General features: G+C 34.9%; 1 protein-coding gene across 5 annotated transcripts in view; it reads left to right on the top strand.

Annotated features, from left to right (window-relative positions):
- The window catches only part of LOC148677641 (trans-2,3-enoyl-CoA reductase-like), a 50,958-nt gene that overhangs the window by 11,862 nt on the left and 22,234 nt on the right, over positions 1–16,862 (top strand). For 2 of the 5 annotated variants that reach the window (XM_088614292.1, XM_088614028.1), the window contains exons 2-3: positions 3,118–3,169; positions 9,809–9,856. In XM_088614292.1, the coding sequence (XP_088470418.1) occupies positions 3,118–3,169; positions 9,809–9,856 (100 nt within the window). The remainder of the gene's footprint in view (positions 1–3,117; positions 3,170–9,808; positions 9,857–16,862) is intronic. The other 3 variants (XM_088614375.1, XM_088614119.1, XM_088614204.1) reach the window with 2 other exon arrangements.

Here is a 16,862-nt window from a genome sequence, read left to right as displayed (position 1 = left end):
AAATACATTTTAAATAAAGTTGTACTTTAGGAAGAAAAGACAACATACATGTATAAAAACTGCTGACATAATACATTTTAAAGGTGTTTATACAGTAAATGTCAAACTTTTTCAAATTACGTATTGGTAGTGGTCTGTTACTCACTGTGAGTCAACTAATTTTCTTTAATATATGCCAAGTTACACATAATTTATAACTATAAATTTCGCCCAGAAATCTGAGGCTGCACTCGCAGTTATTTATAGACTCATTGGTGTTACGAACCTCTACTGAATAAAATGATGAGTCTCTGCAAGCAGCAGGAACCACTTGAACAAGACTTGGCCTGTATTCCACAAGGCTTTGAAATATTGGCAGCTCAATCCCATCTCTTTCAGCTGATGCTGTGACGACAGTAATGGTGTGTGGGACTTATCTGCACATTATGCCAGTACTTCTAGGTTTTAATAGGACTGAGATTGAGGATTGTTCTGGCTACACCAGGGTGATGAATGTCCACGACGTATGCCTCAAGTGAGTCGCGCATTTTCTGTCAAGGAAGTAGTACTGTATATAAATTGGACAGGGGGTTCCTAGTATTCTGTCCAGTGACTGCATGACATAAATTCTATGGGTGCAATTTTGAATTTGTTATAGAAATACTGGAAAATAAGTAAACAGAATATACAGTATATATATATATATTCGGCTGCTGTGAGGATAAATATGCTGAGATTTCTGTTGGTACAGCATTTTTGTTCTATACAATGACCCACTATCTCCAGTACTATGAGCCCTGAAAATAATAATTGTTCATGAAACCATGTAGCTCTTGTGTCAATTAAGCAAATTGATTGTTTTAGAATGAACAAAAGTAATCAGGGCAGTTGGTTAACAGGTATCTTTTATTGGTCAGGTCTTTGTTGACATAAAAGGACTCTTAGCATCCTACCAGTCTGACTTGAGTGTTTTGGGCCCAGAGTCTAATGTCATAATGAAAACCAGATTATGTTCTGTTAAAGAAAGGCAGAACATTTTGAAGCTGAAAGGTGAGAAAACATCAGTCAGAACCGTTGCACAGAAATTGGCCATGCAGAAATCATTTTGGAATATACTTGAGAACTAAGGATACCAAAAGTATAATTACTAATCATCCAAGTCTGAATCAGCCAAGAAAAACATCTGCAGTTGATGACAGGAAAAAATAATCACAGCTGCCAAGGAAAACTCTAAAATAAGTGTCAGTGAAATCAAAAACAACCCTCCTTTGTACGGAGGGGGGGGGTGTATACTGTAAAACTGAGACTGCAGAAAGACTAAAAGGGCTAGACCTCAAGATTGACATCAAGAACAGAAAAAGAATTTGCTCAGAAGTACAAAGATGAATACAGAGAGTTTTAGAACAAGGTTTTATGACCAGATGAGACCAAGATAAACCTTTATCAAAGCTCTGGAATGGTTAGATTATGGAAAGAACATGAACTGTAGATTCTCTGAAGAACATGTAATCTGTGAAACGTGCTTGTGGGAATATCATGGCCTGGGCATGTTTGGCCATCTAGGGCCATGACTCATAAATTATGTAACTAATGATTTAATGATTGTAAGAGCAGAGTGAATTCTAAAGTATTTATTGGGTGGTGCCTCACCATGCAGCATGACAAATACCCAAAGTATACCATACATACAGTATGCCAAATGCAACTAGGGGTTTCATCAGGAGAGAAAAAGTGATTTTACATGCTGAAAAAAGAAATTCAAGCAGAACACCCCAAGAACAGGCAAGAACATGGCTGTAACAAAGCATTTCAATACTTACACAAATGTTTGACTAGCTGATTGGACTGCAGACTTCAAACAATTGTTGCCTCAAAGGATTATGCTAATGATACTGATTTTTACACTCTGACTTTTTTGCTTAAAGTTAATGTGTGTTATAGTATAGTTGAAGTATATGTGTGTTCTAACATTCATGGAATTAACCAAATATACAGTAAAACACCCATTTTTCCTATCATTCATATTAATCTGATAATCACAGCTGCATTAGGTATGGTTTGACTTTAAAGAAAACCTAATGGATTAAGTAAGTGTGTGTGTCTGTCAGACAAATTAACATACATTTAAACTTGATTCTTTGATTGATCCAATCCCAGATTATTAGAGTAATTTTAAGGAAAAGGAGAAGTAGGTTTATAGAAAAAAAATCACTTCCATTAGGTAAATAATCTGTCTGATCAGTGACCTATGAAGTAGAGTGTCTCTCTGTGAATCGTAAACTATTTTTAGGGTATAAATTCATGCCTTGGATTGCAACAGAATGATAATAGTGTAACAGCATCACAACATACCACCTAGGATACAGGGCACGAGGAGAAAAAGAGATCTGAAGCATTGAGTTTGATTCATGAATAAATAACAGACTAAGCTCAGCTATATAAGTCCATTCGGTAATGGGGATAAGACTACTTAATTTCTGCAATCTCACTACAATTTAATGAAGCTACATTCTACAGCTAAAAGAAAAATCTAATAAGGAAATTAATCAGAGTATGTGCATGACCAACACTGTGTAAAACCACTCTGGAAGAAAACTGGTACCAGGTTTAATCGCTGGCCAAATCTTGGGAATCCACAAACTGAATTAAATTTGCCTCTTCATCATCTTGGGTTTGTGAAGCCTCTTCAATATTATTGGGCGACATGACTCACTCTGTTTTAGATTTAGTGGCTTGGTAACAATGGCTCTGTCTATGCAATGGGTGTCAAAAAGGTGGACTGCAAAAAAAGCCCACTGTTTAATAATCTTCCCCCGCCGCCCTTTGTGTCGAGGTGTAGTTTAAAGTTAAGGGGGAGACAGCACATACATTCAACAAAAGTTTTTGAAGTGAAACTTAACATCAAAGAAGAGATCTGTGTGCCTAATGAATGACAAACTTCAGATACATAGCATGACAGCTTGAGTGGGGTAGGAAGGTACCAATCGTTCGCTGTTGTTGCCTTAAGCAGAAGTTCAGATAGCTGCATGTGTCACTGAAGATGAAATTAGGACAGCCTTGACAGCTGTAAATCATTCCAGCATGATTTTAAAGAATTCTATGTACATTGTGGGCCAATCATATTTTTTTTTTTTGCAGGTGCATTCATCCTCAACAGTTCTTGATCTTAAATATAGGTTTCACAAAGCATGTAAGTATTACCTTTCAAAGAACACAGCATTGTGTTAAAAAAAAGTGCTGCTGGGAGTTTTGTGAAAGGAAATCATTTATACTTTAAAACTATTGCAATAATAGTATTTTTTGCAGTTTCTGTTCTTGCAGCATAGACTGAGAAATCACAGCCAATTTTTAAAGTACTTAAAGCCCTTTGGCAAGTGTTTTGTATTATGAGCATCTGACACCAGGAAATGTTATTTAATTAGTTTTCTGATTTATGTTTATGGAATGAACTGTGTAAAAGTAAGGTGTGAACCATTTTTTTCCTCCACGTGCATCAGTTTACCAGTTGGAAGTCTTACCTGCCACCTCTCAGTTTAAAGAAATCTATGGTTTAAGATCTAGGTATAAAAATGTTTTATTTACTTAAAACACTTTAAAAATTTTCTCAAATAGTATAACTGCATTTCTGTAAACTACGTATGAACGTAGAGCTGGATGTCACACAGTTTTTAAGAAATCTAGATTAAACTATCCATAGTCTCACAAACCAGCTGTGCATTTAGTAAAGCTGAATAAAAAAGTTAAAATATTCCTTATTGGTTTATTTCAATTTTTTTGGACACTCCTTTATTTTATATTATTTGTATTTTGTTTGAAATCTATTAAAAAACATTTTTTAAAAAAAATAAAGGTTTTTTTCTGTTATGTGACCACTAGGGAGCAGTAAAACATTGTACATACAAAGCCTTCCATTTAATGAGGCCTTTGAGATTAAATAATGGAGACAGTCTTTTAACAACAATTTGAATTCCTAAACTGGGAGATTGTTATCACATAGGTAAGTGACATTTTTAAAGTCTTTACACTTTGTGGTGAAAATGTTAAATTGATATACGAACTCAGCATTACATATTGATGCTAAATGTAATATGATAAAAACTAAATATATTTAGTTTTGTTTAATGAATACATGGAGCCACAGACATGAAATTATTACTTGTTTACAATTTAGTAATGGTATTTATTTCATTTTCAAGCTCAAAATAATGTAGATGAGGTATTGCTTAATGTTAATATACGTCATACTTAAAAACCATCTACCTTAGCTGAAGAGCTTTGTTCAAGACAGCATTTCTAATTATATTTGCATCCTGCCAAAACTCAGATTTTTTGAAGTGCTAATTATCAGCATTGATGAGGTGGGTGAGGATACTGACATATTGCTTACTGGGGACTGCTGAATACTGAACATTTATAATAAGTTTTCTATGACAAAGTTAAAGGCTGCATCCAAGGTTTCTATGGAAACACAAAGCCTCATGAAAACATCAGTTAATTTCATCATGCATTGCTAGGATAAAAATCAGCAAAGGTAAAGAAATGGGACAGATTTATGAAAGCATTCACACTAAGGGGTAATTGTCTCCTTTCGTGGCGTGCCTCTAACGTCAAAATGCCAGTAGAAATGTTCATTTCAAACAGTAATAAGAATTCAAATTATCAGCATAGTGCTACTGGGTGGAAAAATTGGATTACTCATACATTTACAAGTTTATAAAACCTTCAGATGGAGGATTATATGAACATTGAGAGACATAATACAAATGCAATACTGATGAGTAAGAGAATAAGAACATTTTCAAAAGATCTTGAAGATGTCACTCTGTGTATTATCTCTTTTGATTGGGTTAAACTGTTGTGCTTTATCCGGTATAGCAATAAAATGAGAATTTTTCAGTACTGAAAACATCAACCGGGATGTTTAAAAAATGAAGAATTCCAGTAAGGAAAGCTTTAAAACCTGGAAGCAAACGTATAATCATGATGGGATGATCTAGGAAATGAAATAGGGACAAGGAACACAACATTTAAAAAAAGCTCATTGTATAAACGTGTTCTGTATGTGGTTGTTGAAGGATTTTCAGAGGTCAGAAATCAAGTACAATTTTAAAAATTCAGTCAGCTGAGCTTTGGGGTTAATTTTGCTCTTTTTTATACACACACAAGATGGAAAGCAGTTTTAAGTTTACTGTTTAGTCGTTGCAATATCGTAGCTGTTGGAAGCTAACATTTTAGTACACCCTCAAACCCTTTACAAGAATCTTCAATGTGCATAGAATGACTGTTTATAATCTCAGAAAATGATTGCTTCCCTACATGTGACTTGTCATGACTCAATTGCCCTGACCCAATTCTTCAAAATGTGACATCTTCCAGAGTGTTCAGTTAGCCGCAGGGATGCTCTGAATATTTTAAGATTAGAGTATATATATGGAGAATCCACTCTTGTCAACTTGTGCTACAACTGTTTCATAGCATAGCCCACATTCAAGCTCAATGGGCAAATCAACACATATTCAGTCATCATTTTTTCAAAAGGCGAATGTGCTTTTCTCTGATGGTTCTCATGAAGCACAGCTTAGACAGCCTGATTAAGACTTTTTGCTCTTCGAAGTCATTCCCAATCCCCAGTGGAGTTTGAGTAGGATTAAATAACATGAATGCTATTGTACAAAGACAGATTTGAACTCTCAGTTGGTCCTTGCAACATCAATTCAATGCAGTCATAGCTACAAGGGGTCTACTGTATATTCCTAGTTTTGAAACAGTTTTATTTTTTTTCTAACCTTATCTAGGCATAATGTGCTCAATCAGCAAGACTGGTTGTTTAATTGAAAATGAAGTGTGAAACAATTTGCTTATAAATTAAGGCAATTATGTACTGTTTTATCAGTATTACTGTCTACTAATTAAAAAACAAACTATATTTTCTAAAATATAGTACTATATTTTTGTAGTTCAGGAATTTCCCTTCAAAGTGGAAGCAGACATCTATGCCAAGTGTATGACAGATTTCACTGTAAAACACACCTAGGAAAACAAATGTCTCCAAAATTTTACATGAAAAATTCATAGCAAGCTCTTTCCTCAGCTGCCAGTCATGTTGTGTTAAATGGCATATGCACATTTGTTCCCCTGCTTGGAAATCAAGATTCACCATGCAAATGCCTTTATTTGGTCTGATCCCCCGACCTGTCAATTTTGTGCTGTTGATGTGCAAAAACAGCATGAAAAACTCTTAATCCAAGTTGAACATGCAAACCTCACCATTGACTAGCTTTCTAGGAGGCTGCTCTTCGATCCTAGAAAACCTTGGTTTTATGTCAGGACTGCTGCTCAAACGCCCTTTCTAAATGTCAGTGAGTGAATGCCTCCCGAGGTGAATTACATTTGATAACCTGCAAGCCATGCTGGTCTTAAATGAGGCCTGAAATAGAGACTTGTAAGATCTGAACCAAGTAAGGTGTTTCTTTTTTAATGCTATTTTTAATACTGTCATTGATCATTGTCACACAGTGTTGAAGAACTCTTTTAAATTAATTTATGAACAATATGAAAGAAAACATCCCTCTTAGTATATCCTTGTTCTCACACAGGTGGGGAATTTATAATTAGATACATTATGAAATATTAAATGCTGAGCATTAACATTTGTTCTTATTATATTTGTTCTTATATACAGTATACAGTATATATTATAACATTTGTTCTATCTTATTCTATACCTGTACAGTGTCTTGCACAAGTATTCACACAATTTTAATCAGAACTTCAATGCTCACTGAACATTTTTAGGGGTTAAAGAATTAGATGTTAGCAAAAGCAGAAACAATATGCAGATTCACTATATTGCATTTTCACCCCCTTAGTTTCAGTATTTCAGCACTTTTGACAGCAATTACTGTACTGTACAACCACAAGTCTTTTTTTATAAGCCTCTACTAAACTCTACTTTGCATGCCAAGGTGGTGCAAGGTTCATCTATATTTTTCTTTGCAAACTTTCTCAAACTCTGTCAATCTGGTCATAGATTGTTAATGGACATCTTGTCACAGTTCTTTTTTATCGCATTTAATGTAGGTCACTCAAAAATCTTCACTTTACTTTTTGTTCTGATCCACCATTATACATTAGGTATTGTACTTTGCATCATTGTCATGCTGAAAGTCGAATTCTTGTCCTAGTTTTAGGTCTTTAGCAGACTGAAGCAGGTTTCCCTCTAACATTTGCCCGTTATTCGCTCTATTCCATTTCCTGTTCAATCCTGATAAGCTTCCCTGGCTTCCTGATAAAAAGCTGCCCCATAACATAATGCAGCCACCACCATGCTTGACAATAAGGAAGATATTAACTGCACTGTGTTGGGACTGTCAGATGTAAGGCTTTACATTTAGTACAATAATGTTGGCTAGTCTGAACACGAAAACCTTTGGCCACATGTCTGCAGCCATCATACTTCTGGGATCAGAGGGGGTGGCAGTTTTTTTTTGCCACTGTAGAGCCTCTACTTTTCTTGGAAATACCCAGAACAGAGGTCACTGACCTCATTGTTGGTTCTTTGGTGAGAGTTTAGAAATGCCCATTTTCACATGGGTGTAATAAGAAGTTTTGTTTTCGGCATTTTTACCAGTATGCACGGTGCTGGTCAGGTTTAAAAGGCAAACCGTACAGCTTCTTGGACTGTACTTCTCTTGGCCATCATGTCTTTTTGTCCTGTATTACAGACCCCTGGGACTACCCTGCTTGAGGTTAGGGTCTGTCACAGCTTTCTTAGATTTCTTAAGTAATGACTTCCTTCTTGTCACTCTGGCAGACAAGCCAGCTGTGTAGAGTGACTGGGATATTGACACATGAACATTTTATCCCAATTCACCTATCGAACACTGTGGTTCTCTGAAAGTTACTGTTGACCTCTCAGTGACATCCCTAACCAGTTTCCTGTTTTTTCCAACATTACATTTAAAAAAAAATCCAACATCTTTTTTAAGATAAATATGACAGTACTGCCTTAAATATCTTGCTTAATGGGATGATTGCCCAGTGGATTGACTGCCTGGGTGCATTAGGCTTGATTGGTAAACCAAGTAGTTCGTGTGTGGATTGTGGCCGGTAGTATCAGTGTGCGAATGTTCTGGTTGCCACTAGCAACGGCAGGACTCGAGCCGTTCCCAGCGCAGGCATGACAAAAGGAGGTGAATCTGTAAATTGTTATATTTTAGCTTTTAATTTTTCTTCGTCGTTTTTACTGACATTCATGACATTTAACGACTTTCACTCATAAAAGTGTTCAGTTTGTGTATTTCTGTTTTGATTCAAAAACTTTTTAAAAAGGCATTGAAATCAAGGGGAGACTAATGGAAGGTGAACGCTTTTACAAGCCACTGTATAAAGGTTTAGCAAGACTACTGGCTCAAATTAAAAAAAAAGTATTTTTTACTGAGAAGATGTGTATTTGCAGTCATTTGTACAAGAATTAAACATTTCTTAAAATTCCACACACATTCTTAAATTGTTATAATGTTCTTTGAATATCAAAGTTTGGTGTATTTTTACCAGATTGAATGACATGATGAAGTAAAAATTTATATTAGTCCACAACTCTAAGTCTTCTGTTAAGACCACACAAACAATAAGATTTCTGACCATATTTCACCATTGCTGTTATTAACTTACTATTTTAATCATCACCTCATATCACTTTCAATAAACGCTGAACTAATCTGGAGTCATGGCCTGGAGCCTATCCTGGAAAGCATTGGTCACAAGGCAGGATACACCCTGGATGGGACACCAATCCATATTTATATCATTTGTTGCACATTAAAGTCACCAATAAAACTACAGTGTGACACATGGTTTTCTGATCAGTTTAGTCACTATCATGTTTCTGTATTAAAGAATTTCTGTATCATTGAAGACTTTAGTCCAAGTATTTTTATAGGTGTATTTAAATTATCTGCTTTCTGACATGAGAAAAGTGTTGAACTGACTCAACAAAGTGTATAATTACTTCCATTGTTAAAGAAAGATATCAGGTGAAATAAAAACCAGACTATGTAATCCTGAAAGACTAAAGCTAAGTATGCCAAGCTAGACTATAATGCTTCAGAAATGTCAAAGTAGGAGAAATTTAAATGGATATTTAAGAAATAGTCTTCTCATCTTCATGAATATATTCATTGGACTTTTTCTTACTCAATGAAGTGTTGCCATACTTTTTTTTTGCCTACACCTTTGTAAAACAAATCTAATGTGTTTTACAAATATACTGTATTTGCTTCTTATGTGTGCATCAGTTTAATGGACTCTTCAGAAGAAGGTTTTGTTTAAACAGCCTCTTCCACACATTTGAATAATCCCCTCTCCCCCAAAAATTAAAAGCTCTCATTATATGCTAGAAGCCCCAGGTGATTGAATTGGAAGAGACAAACTCATTGCTGCTCAATTAGCCTCATACAAACAGCCACAACACCTCATCTGTACAATGCAGTTACCTGCTCCAAGTCACAGTATGCATTTCTGTACACTACAAAAGAGGCACACAATAAAGTACAATTTACAGGTTTCCCAGGGTTGTTTATGAATACACAGGGCTTCTTTCCAAATGTATGCAGACAGCATTTTACTTTACTTTACAAGTCCATTGTTTCATTTTTCTCCATATACTGTAGCTTACATGTACTCTACGTGCATAACTTTCCTTATACTGCAAATGCATATTGTGTATAGTAATACCATAGCATCACATTGTGGAAATATTTTTGAATGTTAACAGAAGTGATTAGAAAAGCGGCAGGGCTCTGTTGCTGATGCTGCCTTCTGTTTTAAGCAGGTCCCCAGTGGTATCCTTCTCGAACAGGCCTCAGGGTTGATCGCAGTAAGTAAGCCTTATGCACTTCAATATTTAACACTGAGAATTATCTGCCAATTAGTATCAACACATATCTTTGCATGAGATTCTGACTACTTAATTTCAGTATATATTGCAATGAGTAATGTCTTAAAGGTAATATGCCAAAAAGCTAAATGAAATAAAGAAATGGTTCATTAAGGTCAATGATTGCAGCTCTTAAGCCTCTGCTAATTAATGCATTCACCCTTAGGGATGCACTTGAAGGTTTTTTTTTGTGGAGTTTTAATGATTTAAAAAGGTCTTTGAAAAAGAACTACACCACAATTTTCACTTTTCCAGCCAAAAAGAAACCTGGCCAGTTATATAAAAAACATATATTATTATCACACACAGAAATGCACTCTTACTATAGAGTGTACTGTAAGTATATGTTGCACCAAACCATTTTCTATTACAGAGCTATTGTACTTAATTATCCTGAGCAGGAAACTGGAAAGATATGGCTGTTATCCTTTTGGTAGCCAAACAAGATAGTAAAATTCAAAAGTGGCTTTAAACAAATCAATATAAACATTTTATTTGTATGTATAGCTTTCTGCAGCTAAGAATATGATTTGTATAGTGTATGTTGTTACTTCCTGTGTAGATCACTTTCCGCTAGTTCGTGTTAGACTTAATTTGCCTTGCCACTGCTTCTCTGCTCTTCAGTCTCCTTGTTTTCCTCTCACTTTAAGATTGAACTAGTTTGCTAACAATATCAGAATCTAAATCATTAATAGAGATCAGTAAGAGCAAAAGACCTAAAACATGTCTCTGTGGTATATCACTGCTTACATTGGCCCACATGCATAAATTACTTAGGATTCCTACAGCTTTTAATTTGTTGATTAACCTTTTATGAAGGACCATATCAAAAGCTTTCTAAAAATCTAAATATAACATCAGATGCTTTAATGTTACCTATAGCTCTTGTTGCTTATTCCAGGAAAGCTTGAAAGTAATGTTTTTTTTCTAAATCCATTTTCACTGTCTCTTTTGTTATTATTTTGTAAATATTCTAGTTTAACTCCAGCAATAACTTTACCGATAACACATTTAAGACTATTGTTTTGGCCTACTATCTTCTGGTTCAATGTTTTTGTCCTCCTTTTTATGAATTGGTGCCACATTTGCAATTAAAAAATCTGAGGGTACAGCTCACACTTAGTTACAGTTGAGATATCCCAGTTGAAAAACATCTCTCATTTCCTCAAATGCAACTAGGAAAATACCATCTGACCCTTGAGATTTGTTAGTTATAAACCCTTCTAGTCACTGGAATACTTCAGTGTAAGCTACACTGAAATTACTTAATACTGATGAAGCTCCTTCAATACTGTCAGTAAAGTCATAGTACCACTATTCTGTTATACCTGTAGCACAGTGTAATCCTTTTCTGGTATTGAAATGTAAGCTTTTTTACACTGTTTGTAGAGCACTTGTGTTCTTTGATTTTATTTTTCTTAATTTCTGCATTAAACCACTCAAACAATATTGGACATGTTTGTTTTAGGGATTAAATTAAAATTAAATAAAAAAATTAATTTATTTTGAGCATTTCACATTATGATATCAAACTACAGCAATCCATCTTCTGTTGACTTTATTGATCTGTTCCCTGTTCACTGTTTGTAAGATCTGTCTCATTCATTTATAGTTTTCTTTTCTTAACAAATGTAAACTCTAATTTTAAATTCTAGATTTAGAACAACATATTAAAAAAAAACAAATTATGGTTAGAATTCCCCAGTGGTTTTAATGAAATATTTTTTTACTCCAATCGTTCTATCACATTTAGTTTTCTCCCTTAATTCTCTCCTAGTTATTATAAAAAATCTTGGTAGGTTCCTTTACAAACTGGGTTAAGAATCAATTATTAAGCCTCTGAGGTTAATTAATTAATATTCCCTTTATGTGTGGGAAGTTGAAATCTCCCATTAATACCACCTTTCCAACGTACCTTCATTATTTCATAATGCAGTAAGATGTTTACACCCATTTTATGTCTATAGGTTGCAACATCAACCACTATATTACCTTATTAATAGTTATATCCTGTTCCGTTTACATAGCTTTACCTGGTGCCAAGCTCATTTTTAACAATTAAGAAATAGAAAATTCAGCAAAGCCAGGAGAGTATTCAGTCAAGTAGCTGATGCTGAGCTGAGCTCTCTAGTCTTTTTGCGTGATCTTTCTTTAACTAATAAACTAATCATTATGCAAGCATATTAGTCCCTGTCATAAATAATGGTCAGGTGATCTATTTTCTGAGCAAACCAATATTTCTGTGTTTTTCGGTTGTTGGAAATCCTGCATTACTTGATAAATGATACAGTAAGTGAAGTGTAATGTCAGTTCAGGTACAGTATATTCACTTTCTTTCATTAAGAAATAATAATGAATACTGCTTTCAGATTCTTGCACATGGCAGGAGGTAAATGTGGAATAGTCAAAACCAAAAGCAACAAATACATTGCCTTCAAAGTCAATGAAAACTGCAGCGGGAGAGATCATCCTAATGCTGAAATACATCTTGGGCTACACTTCGAACTCTGATAATAGAAGATTCTATAAGACTCAACATAATTTCAACTGATAATTTTTTATTTCTGAGGGAATACGACGATTGTTTCACCAATGTGACTTATTTTTTAGTGGCTTTCTTAGTGTACAAAACTCAAGTTTGATTTGTTGGAGAAGGGATCGATTTCATTTCCGTATATTTATTGAATGGCTCCTCCAGGTCCTGTATGGCACAATATTGACCTAAACAGGAAGAAACAGAATGTGAAATACTATGTAGTGACATGTTCGTGTGAGTAGCAGGTGATGGAATTGTCACCTTTTCATTTATGTACTGTATTTGTTTAAATACTGTTTGTGTGGAATGGTGATATGGCAAACATTGGTTCTCCATCTCATATTTTATGGTGGATTCAGGGTTTGCATTTTTAAACTTTATTTTTAATTTGTTTATAAACTATTTTATGTATTTAGCTATTTTATGATTTGACTGCTATCTCCTTGCAGTTTGAAGTTTCTGTGCTTATGAATTGTATTTCCAATATTAAATTCTGGACACAACTGAATTCATTACAACTCAATTATAACAGCATCTACTGTGTAAACGTGAACTGTGTGAACCTGGCATTTAATGGTGTTCAGTATAATATTTGCTTAAAGATAAAAATTTCACAGTCAGCTTTGACCCCAGCTTAACTTTTGAGCCTCACCTGAAAAAAACATATTTTTTTATATCTGGAAAATAGTGCATAGTTACACCCTCATTTGTTTATGCATGATCCAGAAAAATGGTTGAAATGTTTTACTTTTCCCATCTTGGCTTGTAATATCCTGCATGCATGCAATGTAACCAAGGACACCATTAATATATTTCAATGTTATATTAACCAGGACGCCTTGTACTTCTATTTTAGAATCTGAACAATAGCCTCAGTAGTAGTTCTATATTGTAATTCTACAGAATTAGAATTTATATTATCTCAAATATTATTATAGGAAATAATCTCATTTGCGGTATTAAGTCCCTATTTTCCAAAAATGTTAATAGGATTTCGTCTTTTATAACTGCTGACCCTGGAACTCACCCTCCCCTCCCTCCCTCATCCAGTCAGTTACAAATGTATGCTGTCCCCTTCAGAGAGATGAGAGAAAGAAAAAGACTAAATTCTTAGTCTTGCTACATCTGAGCTGTTAGGACTATCCATTTAGAAGCGGTGAACTCTTCAGCCTCCTACACTGATGTGAAGTCCGCACTAGCATGCAGGACTGTACACACAGTCGGGTACATCAAGACGGACTGGACCCACATCTTCTTCAGTCATCTCCTCAGTGCTGCAAAGGCACATTTACATTCGGCTTCTCCTCTGGACAGTAATTCAGGTAGAAGCAGAGCATAGATTATTCTGCTGAACAAACAGGACTCGCCTGCCTACTTTCCCTAAAAAATAGCCCTGTCTACATGCTCACTAAACTTCAAAATAAACACACAGGTTTTGTTGTGGCTTCCAGAGGAGCAGCCTTCATGCGTGCTGTCTCATTGTACCAGATTTTGGGTCCACTTAGGGATGTCGTGGTTATCTTGCACTAAACATGTTCCGGCTTTGCTGCATGTGAAAATAATATCGTATTTTGTATCTGTTACTCTTCTGAGACATAGCCTAACTGGTCTAATTTAGAGGCCAGTTGAGCACCTAAGTTCTCAGTCAATGCTGCAATTTGCAGACCTCTGTAACAAAACCACCATTTTAACGACTTTCAGGGTTTCAAACTGAGGAAGAAATGGTAGAGGATTCCTGCTTTTATATAATATTCAAATGTAATCAATATTAAATCAACTGCAGGGGTATTAATAAATAATAATAAGAAAGTACACCAGTAACAAGAGATGTAGTATCACGCTGTTATTCTACTATACCCGTAAAATGATTTTGTCCATAAGCATTAAATGGTTCCCTATATTTCTGTGATTTTTTATCTGTTATGACCTCTAATGACAGCCTTCAATTCTAGTGTTTTACTGTGTGTGTTGTGCCTTCTAAGACTTCATTTTGTAACTTAATTTTACTATCTACATTTCTATGTATAGTACAGTGCTTTGAGATGCACTGTACATTTGAAAAACCACTTCATAAGACAGATATTTTTTCATAATTAAATAGTCTGGAGATGTAACAACATTACTGTTTTTTAATGCCTTAAAGAACTGGCTCTTATTTAAAATGATATACAGTAAGAATAGTTTAGAAGCAAATTACCTTGAGTAATTATTGACCTGTAGATATAAAAAGAAAGAGACTTCTCTATTGAATTCAGTTAATGGGCGTTTAATATAACAGGATGCTATGTTAAGGACCATGTAAAAAAAAAAAAATCTTCCATAGTCCGTGACAGACAGCTTGGATTACAGAAGTGACCCAGAGAGTCGAAGAGAGCAAGAAGTCAGTAGTATGGTTTTGATTTATGTTTTACACTTTAATGCATTAAATCTGCAAATTTAAACATTTTTTTCAGCTATTTAGAAATAGTTTTTTCTAAAGTATATTGTTTGTTATAGATAAAAAACAAGAATCGAAATCCTCGTTGGGAACAATCAGCTGCTAAAGTTGGTATTTCAGTATGTGCAGAAATAAACCAGGACTACTGTACACCAGACCCCCAGACACTGCTATTGTATAGTTCACAATTCTGGCAATAATAGCAATAAGGTTATTTTAATTAAATCCTGTATTGATTTTCTTGGTGCATTTTTATTTGTATATGTACAGATTGGCAGTTGCCATATTATGTTTTTTTTTTTGTTTGGCAATGGCACTCCAATTAATTATTTTGGAGCACAGCTGAATCCAATTAATATCCCTGAACCGTGTAGCACACAAACACTTCTCAGATCTTATAAAGCCTGAACAGAATTTCAAAACAAATACTGGGCTTTTCTTTCCATGTCCTTGAGTCCACGAAGGACTGTTACAGGTTGAAGTTTTTTTTTAAATAGAGCAGTTTTACTTCTGGTGATATATTATAAAAGGAAATACATAAATCCACAGTGAAAAATAAAATAAAGTCACTTTAATGCCAGTTCCCGTGAAGTTCAGACTAATTATTAAACCTAGTAGAGAGGCTATAAAGGTTTAGACATTCTGATCATCATGTAATAATACTCGTGGGTAACAAAGCTTATATATTTAATTAATTATATTTTATTGCTGTTAATGCTTCTCTGCTCTGGGATAATCTATTCTGGAGAGAAACATAGATTTCTTTTTCACAAAATGTAAATGCTACAAATGTTTCGTTTTATTGCAAGTGATTACAGACAACCCCTGGTAATTTATTTATTAGCTGTAATTCACCTTTATTTTGCAAAGATGGAGAAAACTAAATTGAAGCTTTTTAAAATATTTTTATCCAACTGAAGCATACAATTATAAATATAAATCACTTTGACAAGGTGTGTGCTTTTACTGTACAGTACCTGCCTTCTGTCAGTCACAAGTGTTTATGAATGCCCCTCATTTAAGCACATCCATATGGTAGTGCATTGAAATAGATTGGTCTCCTGAGGAAAAAGGCTACCAATGCAACCTTTCACTGCACTTTATAGGCACAGCTAATGTGGCAAGAAAACAAACACTATTCATAATGCCAGTCACATCGCTATCTCAACTGGTCATCCAGATGTTCATCTTGAGCAGCTGTGTTGATACTAACAAACTGTGAAAATTCAAATAAACTCTTAACACGAGAAAATACTAAATTAAAATCACATCTGAAACTATTGAGGGCATATGCGGTTGTTTCTTACAACATTATATTGTGTTTAAAAAGTAACCTTCAAGAGCAAGCTATAATGGAACAATGTTTCTTTTGGGAAAAGTAATGATTTAAACAAAAATATTTGAGATAGAATAAGAAAAAATGTTACAATGGCATTTCTTAAGGGCAGACTTCAGAAATAACTAACACAAGTTTTGAAAAAAAATTATACAACATTTTGAAGGATCTAGAAATCTGACCATAACATATACTGAGATTCGAAATATACAGTACTGTCTGAGGTCTCTCGTCAGAAAGTCCAGGATCCAGTTACAGAGGGAGGTATTGAGATTCGGCAAGCTCAATTTTCCTATCAGCTTCTGGGGAATGATTGTATTAAATGCTGAGCTGAAGTTAATGAACAGCATTCTTACATACTGTACTGTAAGTATCTTTCTCATCCAGGTGGGACAGGACCAGGTGAAGGGCAAGAGATACAGCATCATCAGTAGACCTGTTAGGGCGAAATGCAAACTGAAAGGGGTCCAAAGAGGTAGAGAGTCTGGACTTTCTGTGGCCCATGACTAGTCTCTTGAAGCACTTCATAATAATTGTTGTGAGCGCCACGGGGGAATTATCACTGAAGCAGAACACAGCTCACTTTTTCTGCACTGGTATAATATTGGTGGGCTTGAAGCATACAGGGATGGCCACC

Source organism: Lepisosteus platostomus, chromosome 1 (assembly GCF_059453375.1).
Source record: "Lepisosteus platostomus isolate fLepPlt1 chromosome 1, fLepPlt1.hap1, whole genome shotgun sequence".
Lineage (NCBI taxonomy): Eukaryota > Metazoa > Chordata > Actinopteri > Semionotiformes > Lepisosteidae > Lepisosteus > Lepisosteus platostomus.
Note: the sequence above shows the minus strand (reverse complement) of the source record. Positions and strands in the feature narration are given on the sequence as shown.